The sequence below is a fragment of the Nelumbo nucifera genome, chromosome 1 (assembly GCF_055504915.1).
Source record: "Nelumbo nucifera cultivar China Antique chromosome 1, China Antique-T2T, whole genome shotgun sequence".
In the NCBI taxonomy this organism is placed as follows: Eukaryota; Viridiplantae; Streptophyta; class Magnoliopsida; order Proteales; family Nelumbonaceae; genus Nelumbo; species Nelumbo nucifera.
In genome coordinates, this window is record NC_142649.1 from 83,654,468 (window position 1) to 83,677,453 (window position 22,986).

The following is a 22,986-nucleotide window of genomic DNA, read 5'->3' on the forward strand; positions in this document are numbered from 1 at the left end:
ATTTTAGTTAATAAAGCCTTATGCCGACTATATGGGTTGGCTACACATATCCTGTTTAGCCATTCCACTATATATATATATATATATATAAAGCAAGAATACATACAAAATTCATGATATGTAATATTTGCCAGTTTCATTGAGTTGCTTTCCTGCCTTTCTCTCTTGACGTTTTGAAAAAAGAAAAGTTCTCTAACAATTACACTTGTATGGACAGGTATAATACGGAAGACACGAACTGTAATGGAATGCCTGCATCGATTTTGCAGGGAATGCATTGACAAATCAATGCGACTGGGGTATGCTAAGAAACTGTTCGGCCATGTCTTATTTGGTTCAATGGCATGCAGGCACTACAATCTCCTTATCATCTAGGGTCTAGGCTAGAACTTATAAAAAGTTGGCTGTCCATAAGGATCTTGAAGTCTTTCTGATGTGTATTGCTACTTTGGTCTTTTCTGCAGGAACAATGAATGCCCTGCTTGCCGCACACATTGTGCAAGCCGTCGTTCTTTGAGGGATGATCCAAATTATGATGCTTTAATTGCAGCTTTATATCCAGATATTGATAAATACGAGGAAGAGGTATAAGTTTTCTGTAGTTTTTATTTTTATTCTTCTTGTTGGATAATGGCAATGAGTTGGAGTACAACTGCAAAATAGGTTTCCCATGGATGACCCTATATAGTTAGGACTTAGGACAAGGGTTTGTTAAGTTGAGTGTGATTTATCTAAGTACTCATTCTTTGCTGGATGCCGGGTTTCAGGAGCTGGCCTTTCATGAAGAGGAGAAGAATCGCAATAAGCAGGTCAGATAGTTAACAAACATATTTACATGCATGCATGTGCTAAAATATAAAACCAATATAACTTGCTTGCTTGTGTGTATGTGCGCAACAGTGTGAGAGAGAGTATGCATGTGTGTTGGGATTGTGTGCCTCCTGCTTGAATAAATAATTTTGTCTCCTGCTACCAATGAATGGTGTATATGTGTAAGGGATCATGGGTTGGGCTGGGCTTAGCACCTATGATAAGGGCTATAGCCCAGGCCTGTGCTAGACCAGGCTGGGCTTTGGGCCTAAGACATTAAATATATATATTTATTTATTTATTTATTTTATATTATATGACGTATAATCTATGCACAAAATATATGTTATAATTATAAAAATATTATGTCATTTTATAATATTTATATAAATATAAAGGGCAGTCCAGTGCATGAGGCACCTGCCAATGCAGGGTCTGGGGAGGGAAAGATGTACGCAGCCTTACCCCTGCACATACAGAGAGGCTATTTCCAAATTTATATAAATAATAAAACAAACACACACACACACACACACACACACACACACATATATATATGTATGTATGTATGTGTGCATGTGCTATATAGTTATAAAAATATTTACATATGTATGTATTATATAAATAAACTGCCAGCCAGGCTGAAAATAATCGTTTCTTACTCATTCTGGGCAAGAATGGGCAAAAGTGAATTGCATGAGAGAATTTGGTTATAAAATTCTTGCAATGGGCTTCATTCATTTTTGAATGAAAAATGAGTCCATGGCACAAAAATTGAGGTAACTTGCAGCACGAAAAATAATAGGATGGCCGGCGGTCCACTATCCGTTGGCCACTGCTGTTGTGAAAACTTGTGCCGACGGACATTGACCACCAGCCATCTGTTGGTAAAAACTCTATGCTGGAGTTTTTGAGACCTGAGCTGGTGGTTTATGACCGCCAGCATAGAAATGAGAAATATGAGGCATGATTTACCGGCGATTTTTGAGACCTAGGCTGGCAGTTTATGACCACTGACATAGAGCTTCTTTAAAGAATGAAAATGAACAATATGAGGCACGATTATATGATGTTTTATTATATTTTATTACTTTCTTAATATAGTATCTTTATTGAATATACTATCATCAATTTGGTGAAGTTAGATATTTTGTAGTTCTTCGAGTTATTAATTTTCTTTTAATTTCACAATTTTTAAATTCCATTTCTTCTTGGAAGTTCCAAGCTCTTTTCTTCATTTGCACAACTGCCTACTCAATTCAGCAAACTAATTTCCTTCTAATTAGTTTTAATTTTTAAATAGGCGCTAATTGCTCCCTTTAAATATTCTTTTATATTTTCTCTATGCAACCAAATGCAAAAGCTTTGTAGTTTCTTGCCTTTTTCTTTTCTTTTATATTTTTGTGTTATTGATGTGGGGCACACATGGTTGATTACTTGATTTATGTTTAGTTGTTGTGGGTCTTACACATTTCCACTACATCTGCTAATGAGTATTGTATGTATACCTACATTATTATTTTGGTTGATGAAAAAAATGAATGAAAATTAAATTTGTAACCAAACACGTTTAAAATTTATTTTCATTCTTGCCACAGAAAGAATTCATTTTTTTTTTTGAAAAAAAGCATTTGGTTCATAGCAACATTTTCTCATTCTGCCCATTTCTACCCATTTTTTTCATTCTAGAATTTTATCGGAAAGAATTGAGCAAGAATGAGTGTTGAACCAAAGATGGCCTAAACAACCACCAGCTGTCCTCTTTTTGTACCCCTACTTTCACCTTTTGTGAACTGTTTGTTAACAGAATATTCTTCTTTTCCCCCTTTTCCTATGGATAATGTGAATTTAGTTGGCAACAGAAAAAAAGTGAGTACAGCCATCAAAGCCCCCAAGTCAAGAGCATAGTTGTCAAGGCGACACCTAGGCGACAAGGCGCCCTTTGAGGCTCGCCTTGCCTAATCGCCAAGCAGTTTTCTACTTTGTACTATAAAATACTTTTTTATTCATTCTTTTTTGAGATTATAATTATAAAATAGACATTATTAAACTAAAATAATCATTGTGTGTTTATATACTAATTTCTTTTTATTATTTTCTTATTTGTTAGGGTTTAATCAACACAAACATTGCTAAATGCTGTATTGAACCCTAAAAGACTTAAAAACCTGAACCAATAAGTAAGGAAGAACTTGAAATTTTATCTAATCAGCAATTTCCTCTTCCATATATTCTTCTTCTACTTCTTCTTCTTCTTCTTCTTCTTCTTCTTCTTCTTCTTCTTCTTCTTCTTCTTCTTCTTCTACCACTACTACTACTACTACTACTACTACTACTACTACTACTACCAATACTTTTTATTTTCTTCTTTTCCTATAACAAAAATAAGGGTTCAGCCCCTATATATTTTTGAATTTTATTTTCCTTCTTCAATTTATACTTTTCTTATGAAAATCATGAATAATTATTAAAGAAATATGGTTATGGTACCTAGGGAACTACCCTAGGATCTATGTTTTTAACATAAAAAAATCCATCCCGCCTAGGCGACTAGGCAACAAGGCACCCCCCAATCGCCTAGCCTCGCCTTAGCGCTTTGAAAACTATGGTCAAGAGACATGATCCCCAAAAAACCTCAAAAAGATGCAAGCATGATGGCAGAGGTAGGCCTCCCAAATATACAATTAGGGGTGCAACTTAGGCATGCCCAACCTGAGCCCGAACTGACCTAGCCCAAAATTTTGCAGGGGTTTGGGCTTGGATTTTTGGTCCTTGGGCTGGGCTTGGACCTAAGGCTTCAGGGTTTTTTATTTTTTGGGCTGGGCCCAGGCCTAGCCTTTAGGTAGCCCGAACTCAGCATGACCTTATCTCAACCCGATCCCAGCCCACCCGACTTGCACCCCTATATACAACACTCCTTCCCTAGGCAATTTGCTCATCAAATAATTGGCTGACTATGGGTCCTGTCTAAATGAGGTCATAACTTGGGATTCCAACAACTGATCTTCTTTGATGAAATGGTAAGAGGGATCATGGTCCTAAGTATCCCGATTGATCCATCCAATAACAATGCACAAGTCCCCTTTGACCTCCACTCTACCAAAATCTAGCAAATATATCAATCAGAGACCCTGTATTAATGCTAAGGCCAAGATGTGTGCTCTGACTAATATCCCTGATCTGTCAATTCCTGATAAACAATAATCTTGCCCTAAGTTTTTGAGTTCCCATCCAATCCTTGATTGCCCAAGGTTCTCCAAGGAATATTAAATTGAGTGTATGGTGTACCTGGAGTTGAGGGGTCAAAATGGGTCTAAGAACCTGCCAGTCTCAAAGGTCTTGCCACAGGCTGCACCTGCAATCCTCTCACAAGATCATCCATCAAGAAATCATTAAACTCCTATTACATCCATATGCATTGGCTATTTTAACTGTTATCAAAATGCTGATAGTTTCTGGAGGTTGAAATTTATTAGACTAGATCCTCAAGCTTCTATTGTCAAACTTGTCCCTTTAAACTCCCTGTTTCTTCCATTCTATTGTCAAACCTGTCCCTTTAAGCTCCCTGTTTCTTCCATCCAACAGCTGATTATTCTCTTCTAGAGACTCCCTATGTACTTTGTATTGATCCATTCCATTAGAAAACCAAAAGGACCCCTATGCTCCCTACTCATATCATCTATAGAAGAGTCTTAATTGATTATTCTATTAGGCTACCTATCTATCTGTGCATGTAAACATATATGTCATGCATACATATACAGTCAGTGGCATGAAGCACGGTCACCTGTCTGATTGATGGTTGGTTTTAGTTGTACCATCATCAATGTGGCCGAAAAGGATAGGCTGTTTAAAGATGATGGCTAGGTTACAGTGGCTTGCTTAAAGTTGGCTCACTGATATCAGATTTAGAAGGTCTAGGGACATAGTTGACTAGGGATTTATTGGAATCAATGTGGAAAGTCATGTGCGTCACTATACATCTTCATGTGTATTTTGCTTTCTGGATATAATGCAATACTGTTACCTTTTCTTAATTGGAAAATATAAAGGGATCTTAAGTTAAAGGTAATGATAAAAAAGTTAGGGTTGGTGAAGGTAGAGTTTGTACTTATGGTAAGTTTTCAACTTCTCATGTACTGCAAATCTAAAGACAAATAATTCTCAAATACTGACAGTAATGCAGGGCTCGGTGTGCATAACATATAAATCATTATTAATTTATGATGAGGGGCATTTTGGTCACCCCGCACAACTACCGACACGTGGACGCTGTTGACAACACAATATCCAAGTCAACAGAACAGTCGTGGCACCCGACACCAGGTGAGCGGCCGAGCTGGGGTGATCTTGAGCTGCCATCAACACAAGCTCGCCTAAACCATTCCTCACACCACGCCTCTGTAGGCATCGTTACCGCGACCATAGGAATAACTCGTCTCTGCAGGGCCCTCGCTCAGAAAGCTTTATGACAAGGATACTACTGGCTCACCATGAAGGCAGATGCCATTGAGCTGGTCCAGCGATGCGACAAATGTTAACGGCATGCCAACATCCTACACTAGCCAGCCGTCGACCTAAGGTACTTAACTAGCCCTTGGCCATTCGCACAATGGGGCATAGACTTGCTGGGCCCCTTCCTGCCAGCTAAAGGACAAAAAATTTCTGGTGGTGGCAGTAGATTACTTCACCAAGTGGGTAGGGTAAAAGCCGAACCCCTAGTCACCATAACAACTCACAATGTCTAGAACTTTAGGCGAAGCATAGTCTGTAGGTTTGGCCTACCCAGAGTATTGATCTCAGACAACGGGAAGCAGTTTGAGGACATTAAGTTCCAGAATTGGTGCAATCGGATGGGAATAAGACAAAACTTCACCTCGGTGGCGCTCAAGCTAACGGATAAGCTGAAGTCACCAATAGAGCCATTCTATGTGGCCTCAAAGCTTGACTATCTCGAGTTAAGGGTTTGTGGGTGGATGAGCTACTTAGCGTGCTATGGGCCTACAGGACCACCATTAAAACAACAATAGGTGAGACGCCCTTCAACCTAACTTACGGGACCGAGGCAGTGATCCCAATTGAAATGAAGATCTTGACGCTGCGATCTGAAGTATGCGCTGAAGAATCAAATGAGGAAGACTTGCGAGCCAACCTTAACTTAGTAGAGGAAGTTAAGAGACCTCGCCTATATTCAAACTGCGACATACCAGCAACGTGTAGCTCGGTACTACAATGCACGAGTCAAGAAACACAATTTCAGGGTTGGCGACCTGGTACTCAGGAAAGTTATGGTACCCGAGCCCAGTGTGGGAAAGCTCGGTCTGAAATTGGGAAGGCCCCTACAGAGTTTCTAAAACTATAGGTGGGAACGCATACGAGCTCGAAACACTTGATGGGAAGACAGTGCCCCGGGCCTGGAATGTGGACAACCTACATAGATACTATCTCTAATAAAAAGTGCTTCGAGCCCCGAGCTCGCTAGAGTCAACTAATAGCTCAGTTCGACATCGTGAAGATAGAATCAATAGTGTTGAAGAACAACAAAGTTATACTCTACAACAGAAGCGAGCTGAACAACGTAAAGATTAGCCAAACAAACAAAAGGTACTGCAAGGAACAACTACTTTTATTAAATTAAGGGGGCCAAATGGCCTTACAAGTAAGCGGACCAAGTAGCTGCTAAAAAAAAAAAGAAAAAAAAAAGAAGAAAGAGAGAAAGAAAAAGTTCAGTAAGTTCGGACAATATAGGGCACGCAGGCCTTGGAAATCTTATAGGAGCAAGAAGCCCTCGAAATAGTAAAGGAAACCACCACCATCTCCACCAAACTTCCAGCTGAGCTATAGACTGAGCTACTCGTCACCACCGACATCATCCTGAGCCTCCTCGTCTCCTTCTTCCTCGACCCCCTCTTTGCCATCTTCCTCCTCCTCTGGGGTCAAGGGCTCCTCATCCACTTGCATGACGAGCTCACGTGGGACCTTCCATGTAGTGATGGAGCTGACATCGAGATCGGGATACAGGGACTTGAGATAGCGACGATACAACTTGAATCCCCTCTTCATCGATGGGATACCGTCCATTGCCCTCTGCTTCCCGTATGCGGGGGACTGCAAGTAAAGAGCAACGGCCTCCTCCCTAGCTAGGTCAACCTCCTGGGCACACCTAGATCGTGACTCGTTCAGCTCGCGTCGGGAATGGGTCAGCTTGTGCTGTAGAGTGCAGACTCAGGTTCGCGTTATAAAGGCATTGGTGCTCCATACACTCCCCCTCTGAATCAATCCTGAGCCTCTGCAACTCGGCGTTAAGCAGACCAATGTTAGCCTGCATACTGGCCCTTTCTTTCTACTCGGAGTGAGCATAGTCCAGTAGGACCTGACTATAGGTGTTTGTTTGCCTGCGAAAACCAAAAACAAAATAAGATGCCTTGCAGAAAGAAATCAAGAAGTTCTCAGCGGAAAAGAAACAGACCTGGATGATACATTGGGTCAATCGGGCCCTAGTCTCGACGAGATCCAGCTCGTTGAACTGCTGCATGTCCTCAGGAAGAAGTATGCCCCTACCCAACCGAAGAGTTATGCGAGCATCGCTCGACCAATCAATCATGGACACAACAGGAATGCTAGGGATAGGGGGGATATCGAACACGTAAGGGCCGGCCTCCCGCTCCTCCTGGGCGACTTGCGGCTCTGGCAGGTGCTGCTCGGTGTACATCTGGTCTCCTTCCCTCTCCAGGTCGACGACTGGAGGGGTCCCAGACGAAGAAACCTCTCCCCTAGATGACCTACGCTCAGCTCAATGCTTCTTGCGAGAAGATCTCATTTCCTCGACTGACATCATAGAAGACAAGCTCGCCATACCTGTAGACAAAGACAGAAACATCAGCAGCCGAGCTAACAGGAAAAAAGAATAGGCAAATGCACGACCTAAAGAGAATACGCAATGTGCGACTTGACAACTGGCCCACCTATATGGCTCAGTCCTGCTTGCACAAGCATCGGCTCAGCTAGGAACTCTCCAATCCTAACTCGTTCCTAGGCGAGTTGCTGGACAGCAACTTGAAGCTCGACATCCCTGCACATAGTAACTTTCTGGCAACTACTGTACCAGGTAGTGTTGACATCCCAACCACCATCATTCTTAAGGAAAAAGAACCTCTGCTTCCAGCCCCTAACCTTGTTGGGAAAATTAAAAATCTCCCTCATGCTGCGGAAAGGAAGGTAAAAACAAAATGGGCTAGAAATTCTTTTCATCTGTACTAGAGTCGAGAAGGCCTCGAGACTCAAAGGGAAGCCCCGGTGGTGGCATAAGCTGATCAACCCAACTAGTGTCCTAACCCCATTTGGGGCGAGCTGACCCAGCGATACCTTGTAGCACTTCAATACAGCAGTGATGAAGGGGGAAACGGAGGCTAGCCACCAGTGACTCCTCATAGACGCACAACTCCTCCCTGTCGTGGTCCCAAGGATAATGACTAGCAGTAGGCTCAATCCAACGATACTCATCGAGGATCTCGTACCTTTGACATATATCAACTATCTCCTCCCCAGACAGCTGGGTCGGTTCGAACGAATCTATTACAGCCTCTACCTCCTCCCTCCTGCCCACTAGGTCCCCACCGAAAAAAGACTCGTATGAATCCTCACTAGAGGAGCTCGATTCCTCATCTGACCTATCACCGGATGGCCTATCTTCGGCAAAACTAAGACATGGGGAAAAAGACAAAAGAAACTCACTAGAAAAGCAAAGAGAACTAGAAACGACAACAATAGCAATTGGGATAAGGAGAAAGTATAGATCGCCAACGAAAAACAGAGCTCGCCTAAGCAGACCAGCGCTGGAGACCAACTCGAAGATCACCCTCCTTCGGAAAAATCCAAAAACAGTGAATATGAGGGGACCTCACCAGAGGCCCCCATATTTATAGCTCGCGGGAAACAGAATCGACGATTCATATGAAAACCACAGCTAGCAGAGGCGCACTGCTAGAATCCAACGACACAGGCATAGGACAGCTTGGCAACAGCGGGGGACTGGTGTGCGGGCTCGACCTCTGAGCACGCCAGTTCAAAAATTCAAAAATTCAAAACTAAGCGCGCGTGCTCAGTTTGAATTTAGGTGGGCGTTTAAATTCAAACCGCCTGCCACGAACGCCGTGCGTGCAAAGCCACTTCCCTCTCTCCGAACTCTAGAAGGTTCTAGAAGAAGCGGTTCAGACCAAGCCCAAACCGGGCGAGCTGAACCACCTACCAAGGTGAGCAGACCAAAAACGCCCTAGAAGATTCGAGAGTGGGGGGCAATTGATGAGGGGCATTTTGGTCACCCCGCACAACTACTGGCACATGGACGTTGTTGTTGTCAACAGCGTCCAAGTCAGCAGAACAGCTCGATAAGTCAACATGTGGCACCCGACATCAGGTGAGCGGCTGAGTTGGGGCGAGCTTGGGTCACCGTCAATACAAGCTCGCCTAAACCATTCCGCGCGCCACGCCTCCGCAGGCACCGTTACCGCAACCATAGGAACAACTCGCCGAGCTGTATGCCACAAGACCCGCGGGCGACATGTAACCGCCGTGCGAATCTAGAAACAAATGCGCTAGTACGCCTTAAACTGCGGAAACAGCTCCACAGGAGACTCTGAGACGTTGCCTAATGGCACCTGATCCTCAGATAGCTATAAAAAGCCCCAAATCCACTCAAAAGGGTAGTCGCACTAAAGCTCTTGAGCTCTATCACATATTCTCACAAAATCCCCATTCTAACTTGAGCATCGGAGTGTTCTCCTGGGTAAAACCTACCCAGGCACTCTATCTTTCTTTCTTTCCAGCTTGGACGCACAAATACTAGCTCAGCACTGCCAGATCAGAACCTTGTTCGAGCCCAGTCACTAGCCATGTGGGAGCGAGCAGATCGTGCGTCACCAATTTATTTGTTTTTTCATTAAAAAGATATACAAATTCAGTAAATCATTTATTTAGGTTTATTAAAACTAATGAAGTCCTTGGGTTTTAAATTGTGCGTAAGTTATCTAAATATTGGTATTTGGCATAACCGCATAAGTGTACTTTTCAAGTACTCCATCGGGTTCTTTAATCATGTTATCAAGACATTTACTTAATACATAAATATTTTATTTGGACTGAATAACTCCTGCCGGAAGTAAAATTGAGAACTTAGGTTCTGTACTAGTCAATTGGGAAATATACATTTAACTGATTAAATGCATTAATGAAATAAAATAAAAATTGATCATTTGGTTTCAATTTGCTTTATTTCTTGAGGTTTTAAGGCTTTAAGAGAGTAGCATTGAGTTTGAAGGAGTGTTGGAATTTATCCTTTTCTCAGAACTTCTTTTTCGTCAAATTTCCTATTACCTCTAATAATATAAGCATCGGTCAGCATATTCAACTGACTCTGATGGAGGCAACTTTGAGTGCAGAGCCAAGGAGTTGATTCTTGAGTTGGCAAGCTATTATTTGGATTTTGGAAAAGCCATAACCACACCATATTTTAGCTTGGCAATGCAAGATGTCCTTGAACTAAAACCGTTAAATTATGTTCTAAGTCTCTGGGATTGATATGGTATATTGAGCTTCCACCCCTCTGAGATTACATTATTTTTCAAATGAACAGAAAAGGTTCCAAATGGTATCGTGTTTCTACATAGAGATAATATTTATCTGTTAGGTGAAGATTTCCTTGCTTGACAGTTTTAACTTCAGTTCTCCACCTAGGTAGAAAGTTATCATGGCTCATATTTGGTTTATTTCTTCGTTTTTCTTTTATTATGCGCTTTTTGCATACACAAACATGTTTTAGGCCATAACTCCATATTCTAATAGGGCAGATACCCATTATTTTGGGATGGGATGCCTTCAAGCACACACATGTACACTAGATTGTATTTTTATGTTGTTTCAAATTCTTATGCTAGGTTTTCCTGGGACAGATCCAAGCATCTATTGCCCAGACTTTACGGCGACAATCAGAAGCACTTGGCAGGAGACGCACCACAGCTAAAGCCACTGCAGCTGCATTTGTGAGAAAATCTCAGGGTAACTATCGAAATTTGAGAGGGAGGAGAAGCTCTCGTGGATCTGAAATTCAAGGATCTGATGATGATGATGAGGCAAATGGTGATGGAGGAAAAGATTCCTCTTCTGCAGACGAACGCTCTACAGAGGTAAAACCAAAACGGTGCAGGAGATGGGGAGGACCCAGGTTCTCTCAGTCTTTTTCAGCAGCTGCAAATGCAGATGGGGGTTGTGATGAAAATGATGACTTAGAAGGGGGCAGAGAGAGCACAGGTGCATCTCCTGGCCGTATCGGGAATCCAGAAGTACTGGCTTGGGGTAAAGGTGGTGTGCGGAGCCACACCAGATATGGTAGTGTAAGTGGTAGCAATAGTAAGAATGCCAGGAATCGCCTGTCTAGGTTGGTAGATTACCTGCGAAACTTGGACGAAAATGAAGATGAGGTATAAAGGGTGTTGGATTATTATTTTCTTTTTGGGCTCTCTTGTGCTCTTAACTGACATGGTTGTTCACAATCATGGTTCATGTATTCAGCTGGATGTACATCTCATGCTTGTGCCATTGGATGAACAAAGTATGCCAAGTTTGCAGCGCCCATACCTTTGCTGCAAGCCGACCTTGTCAGTGAAACACCTATGCCAAGTTAAATTCCTCTACCACCTTGATTTTTTACTAACTTTGTTTTCAAAGTTTATATAGTTTTTTTTTTTCTACCAACTTTGTTTTCTAAGTTTATATTAGCTTCTCTTCCTCTCATTCAACATGAGTTCTAGTTATTGATGTATTTATACAGTTTGTAGCCCTCCAAACTCCAGTACAAGCTGAAGAAGTTGAAATATTAGTGGTAAAAGAGCCCCACCATATGACTGCTGATCAATGTGGATCTGGGCTTGAACCTTCAACCTCCAAGGATGATCATTGCAAAAATGGTGTGCAAATATTGGAAGAGCAAGAAACTCTGGCAGGGATTCAAGCTAGTTGCACCTCCAGTCGAGGCAATCTGGTCAGTTCTCCATCTTATCTATATGTTATTATCAGTTGCACATATGTTGCAGTTATAATAAATCCCTTCTGCTATGCTAATTTCAGGTTCTGACTTATAGGCAGAAGGTATCAAGTTAGGAAGAGTACATGGTGACTTAAATTATATAGATACAAACAAAGACCTCTCAGGCAATATAGTTCCTGATGAAGCATTGTTTGTCAAGAACAGAAAAAAATAACAGCTTATGCATGTCGTGGTCTGTGCAGCTCATATTTATGTATGTAATGTAGCCTTTTTTCTTCTTTTTCATGTCATACTCTTGGTTCTGCCCCTCTGCGTGTTAATGATTCATCTCGTGCTTTTAACACTTATCTCTGTCTTTGTTCCCATGGCTTTAGCCTCTAAGTAGCATGAACCAGTTCTGTGTTCTGATTTCTGACTGTTTGGGTCTTTGGGAAGAGGTTTCTTGACTTGCCCAGGTTTCTAATTCGCTTTGCAGAGTAACCAACCCATCAACCCTTTTGTCTGTTGCATTGGATGAGTCCAAATTCAGAAAACAAATGTGCCCTTCTGAGTTCTGACATCTGGTTTTATCAATTGTATGTAGAACTTGAACAGTCTTAGAGGTAGAAAGGAATCCGGGTTAGCTGCACTTGATGGCTGTGAGAGGGCGAGCATGGTAGGTTGGTTACAAATCCAACTTTGGAGTTTGGATGGGTATATAAAGACACTGCCATTTTGCCCGACGTGCCTTTGGATATGGGGTTCGTTCTAGTGCTCGTTGGGCCCCAGTCTGTATTTTATGAACACTGATGCTCCATTTTGTGAGTTCGGATCTGGTCCCAACACATGGTCCGACGACTAACGTTGGTCACTTGGTTGGTATCAGTCATGATCTGTGAGCAGTAGAACAATTCCTTAAATTAATTAATCAAACAATTATCTAATAAATGGGGCGGGCCCCACGCAATTAGGATAAGATTAGGATGAGATTCGGATGCTACTGTGTTAATAATTAGATGAGGGACATGTGTAATTATTGCCCGTCGCCTCAACTCATGCAACGGTTGATCTGGAATATTTTCATAAAAAATCATTTCTTTTGTCTGCTTTGTAACAAACAGACGGGCTCTGTCTCCCGTTGAAGAAGTTGCAGCCCATGGATTTATTTTCTTTCTTCTGGATTGAATTCACATCTGCGCCCCACAACATATCCCACCGTATGTAGGTTAGCTACGACCTACGACCTACAAATACGAGGAAGTGATACACACTGATCTGGATAAAATCATGATCATCAGAAAATTCAGTGGATCAGACGGTCATCGATCAGACAGAGGCGTTATCGTGGCTCATGGTAGGAAAGCGAGACCAAGGTCGATAACAAATCTACGGACAGATATGTTTTTTTTACTGAAACAAAGTCATTACATCTTCGCGATCGCACATGCGAAAGCGTAACGTCTTCTTAACATAACTCGTCTTCTTCGCCCAGTTAGTGAACACTGAACACAAAGACACAGAGGACAAACTTAACACTTCAATATGTACATACACACACTCTTCGGCCCTTCTTCATCTTCTTCGTTCCTCAACGGTATTTGCTTCGAGTCTCAATATGCACATACACACACACACACTCTTCGGCTCTTCTTCATCTTCTTCGTTCCTCAACGGTATTTGCTTCGAGTCTCACAGCTGTAGAGCCTACACACAAAAGTCACGTCACGAAATCAAGCAGATGGGATCCAAGAGGATGAAAAAGTAAGATGATCAACTGTCTGGCTTCGGCACACGTGCATGCCATGGGAGTTATGGTACGTACCAGTCATAAACAGTGGGAGAGTTGGGGTGGGGCTTGTCAAACATCTCAGCGCCGATGCTCTTGGTGGCCAGGTTGCTTCCTGGGTGGAACACACTCCTCCACACGTTCTCCTTCCTAGACGTCGACGGTGTTATTGGCGTCACCGGTGTCGTCGGCGTTCCTGGGCTTGCCGGCATCGACATCGATCTCTGGTACTTGCTGCTTCCCTCTCCTTCCACGTCTAACAAACAAGCGAACAAACAAATTAAAAACCCTTTCATGTATGCATAAAAAAGACGAAGAAATAGAAGAAGAAGAATAGGAAGGTGCCTTTAATATTCAAGGGCTTAGTACTGAGCTTCCTGAGCCTGCCGAGGCCACGGTCAGGTTGAGGGCCAGCAACAACGTCGTCCCAGAGCTTCTCCAACAAAACCATGGCGATCCTCCTTATGAGTTGATCAGTATTCACTATTCAGTATAGTTTGGCTAAATGAATTACCATAGCTCAATTATATAGAAGAAGGGGTGGGGGCCCAGGTATTCAAAATTACCATTTTAAGCCTCCCTTAAATATCTCCTCCTAACCCATTCATGTATTGAGATATATATGAGAAAGAGAACAAGGTAGAAATATAGGTGAAGAGCTGGCGGATAAGGATGAAGGACCGGGAGAGGGTCCCCCTACATAATATCTCATTAATGGTCTCATGAGCTCAAAATTCAGATAGCATGTAGGTTGAGGGTAGCCCATGTGTCACCCTCTGATATCGACGTCGTCCCTTCTCTTTCCATTCTTCTAGGGCCCACGAAGGGTAGATGGATGAAGGGACAACGGATGGGCCCTGATTTTGAGAAAGAATCAGACATAAACTGAAAGTGCTTCTGTTTTCACTGTCCACGACCACCTAAAATGAAATGGGGATTCCACTATTCATTAATTGAATATAATAAGTAAGAGTCTGTTTGTAGATGTGCATCTTTTCTTGCATTATTTCGAGTCTTTTCCTGTGAAATTAAATGTGAAAGATGCGGAAAGTTTTATTTGAAAATTTTTAAAATCAGCATAAAATATGTTTTGCACGTTTTTGATGTTTCATATTTTGGCAGTTAAATCTTCAGTATGTCAAATAGAAATAGACTGATTTTCGGTTTTCCCAACTTATAAACAGCCAAAAAATCATACAAAAAGATGCACCAAACAGGCCCTAAGAAAGGAGATTGATTTCATCGCTATTCTCTTTTCTAGTTCAAGTTTCAACACAACTATGAAAAGAAGCAGCCATTGCCCATCCGTTGCTGCTTGTTAATAAAATATTAGAATGAGACCAGCTTTAGATTTTCTTGAAAATGAATTTTTAATCCCCCACCCATGCTTATAAACAGCCGAAAAACCATACAAAAAGATGCACCGGCCCTAAGAAAGGAGATTGATTTCGTTGCCATTCTCTTTTCTAGTTCAAGTTTCAACACAACTATGAAAAGAAGTAGCCATTACCCATCCGTTGCTGCTTGATAATAAAATATTAGAATGAGACCAGCTTTATGCGGCACGATCCAAGCACTCCTAATTGGTTGCTGACTGGTTCATTGTTGGCAACGAACGATACCTGAGAAGATGAAGAAGAAGGATTCCCGAGGATTTGTCCAGCGGGAATACTCCGAAGCTTAAGTTAGAATGCTGGGGAGGAAGAAGAGAGAATACAAAAGGCTAAGAGTGTAGATCGCACTGGATCGCTATGCCTCGAGATTAGCTCGTGAGCAAGCAAGTAAGAGTACAAATTCAGATCTAATTCTGAGAGAGAGCGAGAGAGTGTCTCTCTGCTTTAAGGTCTTTTATAGGGGCGTTCTTATCAAATCAGGCGTAACCGCCATTGGGCTCCTATCGCAGGCGTTACCTGTCAGGGCTGCGCAGGTGATCGTTACAACGTACCTCTTGCTCGGATGAGTGACACACCTTAAAGGGGCAGGCACGCCTCCGCCTGCTGAGAGACGTGGGTGCAGACTGTCAAAAGGATAGGGACTGCGTCATCAGTTAAGAGACGTGGTGCAGTCTGATCGATACGGTTTGTCAAGTAGAAGCTTCATGAGGAACGTCCGCGCTGCTCATTCGCGAACTACTTTGTAGCGAGCATAGGAATACTTTGGGGTTACCCTTACTAAGGTTGTTCTCTGGGGTGACTTATTCGCTTAGGGGCTGGAGCGAGCTAGTTTCCCTAGCTCGCGAGCTGAAACAGTTTTGGAGTATCCCCTTTTGGGTAGCTCAGGGGACCCGGAGCTCGTGTTGTAGCGAGCTCCTCCTACAGCAAACTATGATATAGCGAGCTGCTCTATGGGCTCGTTACTTAGTCGTGATCAGGCTATGATGCTGAACTGTTGCCCGTGCTGAGTCAGGTCCACATGTCATCATTTCATAGGTCGGGTCAAATCATCCTCCATCAATTGCCCCCCACTCCTCGAGCTAAGAATGTTGCCTTAGTGCAAGGAGTTCATGAAGTATGATGGACTGATTTGACCGAAATTCAAACTTGATTGACTGCTCACATTAAATGCGTTTGCGGGAATCGGGAGATTTTCTGACCTTTCGTATTCTGAAAACGTGCTGAGGTGGCTCTTAACTCTGGATGTCGTGCAACCGTCATTACCTTAATCATGGGAGACGTGCAGCTAATCATTTTTCAGTTTCAGAAGGCGTGCGGTCAACACACCTGCGAACCATCAGATCTGCCTTAATCTGGGTCGTTGGTTCGGAGGCGCGGAGACTATAAATAGGAGGGCCCTTTGGGTCTCACTTTCTCTCACGCCATCTTGCTGTCTTCGGATTCTGAGGTCGCGCATCTGTCAAGTCTACTCGAGTTCCTCAGTTTACTTCATCCCGTCTTTTCCAGTGAGTCTCGACCACTATCAATCATGTCTAGATACCCGTACCACACTCACCACCGGGGCGGTGACCAGGATGATGCTCCCCCGAGCTCGGGGAGAGCTTGGGAACATGTCTCAGGGGCTCGGGAGACCTCCGGTGACGGAGCCTCCACTTCCCGAGGAAGGGAGCCTGATACTTTCGGCCCTTCCTCTATGACAGCGGGGAGACTTAGGTCTCTAATCAGCTATTTCCACCTTCCTGGGGACCTTGTCTATTGCCTTCCCATCGGTAACTTCCCGTGGGAGCACGGCCCCAACGAGATAGTCATCTACCAGGAGCCACCCCCAGGGCCATTCGGAACATCGGTAACTTCCTGCGTCTCCCCCTACACCCGTTGATAGTGGAGGTGCTAAACCATTTTAACATCACTATCGATCAGCTTCATCCCAACGCCATTCGGAACATGGTTGGGACTATATCCTTGTGCTGTGAATATTGTCTTCCTTTGGACGTTGACATCTTTTCTGTTATTCTCTGTATAAAGAATGCCACCCCCGGGGCTCCACCGGAGAGGCGTCTCTACTACCTCACCTCCCACCGTGGCTACAAGCTCTTACACGAGCTACCGAATAAAATTTCTGCCTGAAAGCGGGATTATTTTTTGGTCCGCAATCCCGAGGGGTGGCCCTTCCCTACTTCTTGGAGGGGCGCCGTCCAGGACTCCAAGGTCGAGCTGGACTCTGAAACTCACAAAATGATGTTGTCTTGGGCATCAGTAGGCTTCCTCTGTTCGGACTACTTGACCGAGGAGAAGCTCGTCCAAGCCGGCCTGAGCCCGAGTAGGTTGCCTCTTTAGGTTGCATAGTACCTTGTCACAACATTGTGTATATACATATACTTTGTTCTTACCGAACTAATGCCTTATGGTTTCTTCTTGGTAGCCATCATATTTGGTGTTGACTCACAAAGTGAAGAGGTCGCGCCCCGACCAGACGCCCCCCTATGGGGGTACCGAGTTCGGGTCTGCTGAGCCAAGCTTCACCTCTTCGCCGCCCAAAGTTCCGCCACCCCCATCCGAATGAGGTGCTGGCAGGGCCAGCCTCGAGGAGGGCGAGCTCCCGCAACAAGGAGTGGTCCCCCCAGGTCCTTCTCAGCCGTTTCCTTACCTGCGGCTCCCAGTGGGGAACTGGGAGGGCGTAAATGACTTCATTGTGGCTCGTCGGAGGAGCCGGAGAGCAATCCACAACGAAGAGGTTGCTAAGTGGGGGGCGATGGAGCCTAGGGATCTTGTCGCGCTTGCCGCCTCTCACTGTATGGTGGTAAGTGGTCCTTCTCTTCTCCTTCGTCTTTCCTTCCCTTTTGTTGTCCTTTGACTCCAGTCTCTTGTTGGAAGGTAAACACCACCATGCACACCATGGCTCTCCAGACGCATGCCCACTCCTATGACGCTCGTAATCAGAAGGTCAACATTCAGAAGCTCCAAGGCGAGCTCGATCGGACTCAAGGTGAGCTCCTTCACACTCGCAAGGGGAGCGAGTCCCAGGAGCTGCTCGTCCGAGACCAGGAGGTGCAGATTGCCAGGATTTCTGAAGAGAGAGCGCGCTACAGGGAGGAGTCATCGAGGGTGGAAGCGGAGAGGGAGCTCCTTCGCCAATAGGTTCGGGACTTGGAGTCCACTCTTCTGGACCGAACTCGGAACTTCGACAACATGGTGGAGGCCGAGCGAGAGAAGGCGGTCTGGGACTTCAAAGACTCCCAGGAATATCATGACCTCCAGGTAGAGTATGGCTCAAGTTCGTACTGCTCTGGGTTCAAGCTCTGCCGGTGGTTGGTCTGGAAGAATTTCTCTGGGCTCAACCTCGACAGCATCACTATGAAGGGCCTGTCTCCCGAGACGGCGGACCAGGCGGAGGAAGGGGAGCCTAACTCTCCGGAGGATGAGGACGAGGAGGCGGATCCCTGAGGCTTCGACGGCGTTTGATCATTTGCTTTGACTTCTGGTGGCTCCCGGGTGCCATAAACCCGGTCTTGAAAGGATCTTTTGCTGGGCGTTTGTGGCTTTTTATTTTCTATCAGACTTTTTTGAGCTTTTTTAGCTCAGTTGTTGTATTGTTATTTGCTTTGTTTTTTTTTGAGACAGTAATGAAATTTCCTTTTTTCTTCCAAGTAAGGTGTGCTCTTTTTATTTTTGCTAAAGCGATCTCATCACTTCGAGCTGTTAGGGCTACATGCCTAAAATGAGACATTTCGGCAGTTATGTTTAAGGCATCTCTATAGTATATCGCGGAGTGGTCACCATGTATGCCCGAACTACACGTTTGTTGCCTATACTTTGGTTTAACCAATGTGCCGAGACGAGCCATGCCCCGTGGGGTTTAAACCCGAGCTGCCTACGCCTATGATATTCCATACTTTGCCTTCGCTACTGAAGTGGCTAAGTCTTTCCTGATTCCGAGGTCTTTGTTAGCTCGGTGTTTTAGCCCTTAGGCCGAGGGGGTGACATAGTCTGCCCTTGAAGTTTGCCCATGCCGCGGAAGCGACTGGGTCTTATTGCGTCGGGATCATGTTATCTCAACCCTTAGGCTTTGGGAGTGACTCGTGGTCTACTCAGTAGTTTGCCCGTGCCATAGAGGCGACTGGGTCTTATCGCGCCGAGATCATGTTAGCTCAGCATTTTGGCCCTTAGGCTCTCGGAGTGACTCGTGGTCTACAAAGTTGTTATAGGTAATATTGTCTTAAGTTGACAATATTCCATGCCCGCGGTACTTGTTTCCCTTCGAGGGTCTCGAGCTCGTATGTTCCTTCCCCGAGAACTCATTTCACTCGGTAAGGTCCTTCCCAATTCAGTCCGAGCTTGCCAATGCCGGGCTCAGGTACCATAACTTTCCGAAGGACCAGGTCGCCAACGCGGAGGTTCCGCTTCTTGGCCCTGGCGTTATAGTACCGGGCTACTCTTTGTTGGTAAGCTGCAGTCCTGATATATGCAAGGTCCCTTACTTTGTCGAGCATGTCGAGGTTGGTACGTAGCTCGTCTTCATTTGCCTTAACGTCGTATGCTTCTAGTCGTAACGAGGGAATCTCGATTTCAACTGGGATGACTGCTTCGGTGCCATAGGTGAGGTTGAAGGGAGTTTCTCCTGTGGCGGTCTTCTCTGTGGTTCGGTAGGCCCATAAAACGCAGGTTAGCTCGTCTGCCCACAATCCTTTAGCTCGATCTAGGCGCGCTTTCAGTCCGCGAAGAATAGCTCTGTTCGTAACCTTTGCTTGACCATTCGCTTGAGGGAGTGCGACCGAAGGGAAGTTTTATCGTATCCCCATGTCTTGGCACCAGTTCTGGAATTTTATGTCCTCGAACTGCTTGCCATTGTCAGAGATTAGCACCCGAGGTAAACCAAAGCGGCACACTATGTTCTTTCTAAAGAAGTTCTGGACGTTTCAGGCTGTAATTGTTACAAGAGGTTCAGCTTCTACCCACTTGGTGAAATAATCTATTGCTACTACTAGAAACTTCCTCTGGCCTGTCGCTAGTGGGAACGACCCAAGTATGTTGATACCCCATTGTGCAAAAGGCTACGGGCTGGTGAAGTATTTGAGGTCGGCAGCAGGCTGATGATGGATGTTGGCGTGCTTCTGGCACTTGTCGCATTTTCTGATGAGTTTGGTTGCGTCTGCTTTCATTGTTGGCTAGTAGTACCCTTGCCGTAGTGCTTTTTGGGCGAGGGCCCTGCCCCCCAAGTGTCCGCCGCACAGGCCTTCATGAGTGTCGCGGAGTACAAGCTCGGCTTCAAAAGGTCACAGGCAGCGCAGGTAGGGGGGTGTGTAGAATCTTCGGTACAACCGTTCGTTTATTATGATGTATTTGGCCGCCTAATGCTCTACCCTTCTGGCGGTGTTGCAATCTGCAGGGAGGGTTCCATGTAGCAAGAAGCTCGCGAGCGGGTCGATTCAGCTCGGCTCTGCTTGCACGACGGGAGCGACCTCCTCTGCCCCCCCGAGAATGCTAGGCTGAGGCAGGTCCTCTATGTACACGGTCCTCATGGTGTTATCACTAGTGCTGGCCAACCGGGACAGGGCGTCGGCCTCAGTGTTCTCCGACCTTGGGATTTGCCTGATGAAGTATGACTGGAAGTTGAGCAGGGCCTCCTATACTTTGGCTAAGTAAGCAATCATAGTCAGTTTGCGAGCTTCGTATTCTCCTGTGACCTTATTGACCATGAGCTGGGAGTCGTTGCAGATAATAATGTGCTTGGCTTTCATTTCTTTGGCTAGAGCTAGCCTGGCTATCAACGCTTCGTACTCTGCTTCATTGTTGGATGCCGCGAACTCGAAGCACAGTGCGTACTCCAAATTTGTGCCACTTGGGCCGTGCAGGACTATTCCAGCCCCTCTGCCCTACTGGTTCGAGGAGCCATCTACGTGAAGGATCCAGGGCTCCTCATCCCAGTTCGCATTTGGTCTAACTAGGAGAGATGCTGCACTGGCTGCAACCTCACGGTGCTCAGACTCGATCGGCCTGGGAGCTTCGGGCTCGCCCAAGCTGGGGGCCTCGTGCTCAACCGGCCCGGGGACTTCGGAGCCGAAAGTGCATTCTGCAACGAAATCTGCTAAGGCTTGGGCTTTGATAGTAGTCTGCGGCTTATATTGAAGATCGTGCTCGCTGAGCTCAACGGACCACTTCGTCAGTCGGCCGGAGACCTCGTGCTTGAGTAAGACTTGCCTCAGAGGTTTGTCGGTGAGGACGATAACAGTGTGAGCTTGAAAGTACGGGTGGAGCTTTCGGGCTGCGGTAACCAGTCCGTAGGCCAATTTTTCTATCTCTGGGTACCTAGTCTCTGCTCCTTGCAGCACTTTACTAACATAGTAGATAGGTTGTTGGACCCGATCTACTTCTTTTATTAGTACTGAGCTGACCACTTCGTCGTTGGCCGAGAGGTACAGCTCTAAAACATCGCCCTCTTCGGGTCGGGTTAAAATCGGAATACTGGAGAGGTACCTTTAGAGCTCGTCAAACGCGAGCTGACAATCTTGGGTCCATTCGAACCCTTTGTTTTTCATTGCCTTAAAGAAAGGCAGGCAACGGTCTTCCGATTTGGACATGAAGTGGCTCAGAGCGGCTTTCCTGTCGTTCAACCTCTGAACCTCCTTCACTTTTCGAGGTGGTCTCATATCTAAGATGACCTTTATCTTGTCTGGGTTGGCCTCGATGCCGCGCCAGTTCACAATATATCCTAAGAATTTACCCGAAGCGACTCCAAAGACACACTTATTCGGGTTCAACTTCATATTGAATTTATGCAGAATTTCAAAAACTAAGTTCAAGTCTTGTATTAAATCACAAGAAAGTTGGGTTTTGACGACCATGTCGTCTACATAACATTCCACTTTTTGGCCAATTAATGGCTCGAACAGTTTATTTACAAGTCTTTGGAAGGTCACCCCGGCATTTTTTAACCCGAAGGGCATGACCTTGTAACAGTATAGGCCGAGCTCAGTTACAAAGGTAGTTTTCTCCTCGTCTGTTGGGTCAATCCTGATCTGATTATAGCCTGAGTAGGCGTCTAGAAAGCTCAACAACTCATGCCCCAAGGTCGCGTCCACTAGGCGGTCAATCCTGGGAAGTGGGAAGCAGTCCTTTGGGCAAACTCGGTTCAGGTCGGTGTAGTCGACGCACATGCGCCATTTACCGTTAGCCTTTTTTACCAGAACGGGGTTGTTCACCCAGCTCGGGTAATGGACTTCCCTGATAAAATCGGCTATAAGGATAGGGATTGCGCCGTCAGTTAAGAGACGTGGTGCAGTCTGATCGGTACGGTTAGAAGCTTCCTGAGGAACGTCCGCACTGCTCATTCGCGAGCTACTTTGTAGCGAGCCTAGGAATACTTCGGGGTTACCCTTACTAAGGTTGTTCTCTGAGGTGACTTATCTGCTTAGGGGCTGGAGCGAGCTGGTTTCCCTAGCTCGCGAGCTGAAACAGGCTTGGAGTTCCCCTTTTGGGTAGCTCGGGGGACCCGAAGCTCGTGTTGTAGCGAGCTCCTCCTACAGCGAACTATGATATAGCGAGCTTCTCTATGGGGTTGTTACTTAGTCGTGATCGGGCTATGATGCTGAGCTGTTACCGGTGCTGAATCAGGTCCACGTGTCATCATTTCATACGTCGGGTCAAATCATCCTCCTTCAGGTTTTCTTGAAAATGAATTCTTAATCCCCCACCCATGTTTTTGGCATTATTGCCCTTTTCTACGGTAAAAATTTTTAAGATAATGGTTTATTCTGGTGGAGGGTGGTCCCGAATTTCTTCTGCTGAAGCAAGCAAGCACTTAGGTCCAAGATAATGGTCTAATAAATAAATCGTTTGATTGGGGAAGGAAATTTCTACACGCATCAATCCAAAGCCCTGGTCTGTGACTTCACTTCAGATGCAGCAGAAGTTTGCTCCGCTTGGCTTCTTAGCAGTATCTCTGAGACTCGTAAAGCAAACACGAAGACTCGTAATTG

General features: G+C 45.0%; 2 protein-coding genes across 6 annotated transcripts in view; one reads left to right on the plus strand and one right to left on the minus strand.

The window, feature by feature from the left end:
* The window catches only part of LOC104599434 (putative E3 ubiquitin-protein ligase RING1a), a 31,016-nt gene extending 18,818 nt beyond the window's left edge, over positions 1–12,198 (plus strand). For 3 of the 5 annotated variants that reach the window (XM_010261970.3, XM_088886910.1, XM_088886912.1), the window contains 7 exons: positions 218–299; positions 465–585; positions 768–809; positions 10,743–11,285; positions 11,377–11,484; positions 11,636–11,845; positions 11,932–12,198. In XM_010261970.3, coding sequence (XP_010260272.1) covers positions 218–299; positions 465–585; positions 768–809; positions 10,743–11,285; positions 11,377–11,484; positions 11,636–11,845; positions 11,932–11,964 — 1,139 coding nt within the window. In that variant the 3' untranslated portion in view covers positions 11,965–12,198. The remainder of the gene's footprint in view (positions 1–217; positions 300–464; positions 586–767; positions 810–10,742; positions 11,286–11,376; positions 11,485–11,635; positions 11,846–11,931) is intronic. The other 2 variants (XM_010261971.3, XM_088886911.1) reach the window with 1 other exon arrangement.
* Positions 12,199–13,206: 1,008 nt separating this feature from the next.
* On the minus strand, positions 13,207–14,123 carry LOC104599435 (auxin-repressed 12.5 kDa protein-like). Its single transcript, XM_088886913.1, has 4 exons — positions 13,962–14,123; positions 13,653–13,872; positions 13,456–13,534; positions 13,207–13,421 (listed from the first exon to the last, which is right to left on the minus strand). The coding sequence occupies exons 1-3, from the start codon at positions 14,065–14,067 to the stop codon at positions 13,498–13,500; spliced, it is 363 nt and encodes a 120-aa protein (XP_088743039.1). The 5' UTR covers positions 14,068–14,123; the 3' UTR covers positions 13,207–13,421; positions 13,456–13,497.
* Positions 14,124–22,986: the final 8,863 nt, after the last annotated feature.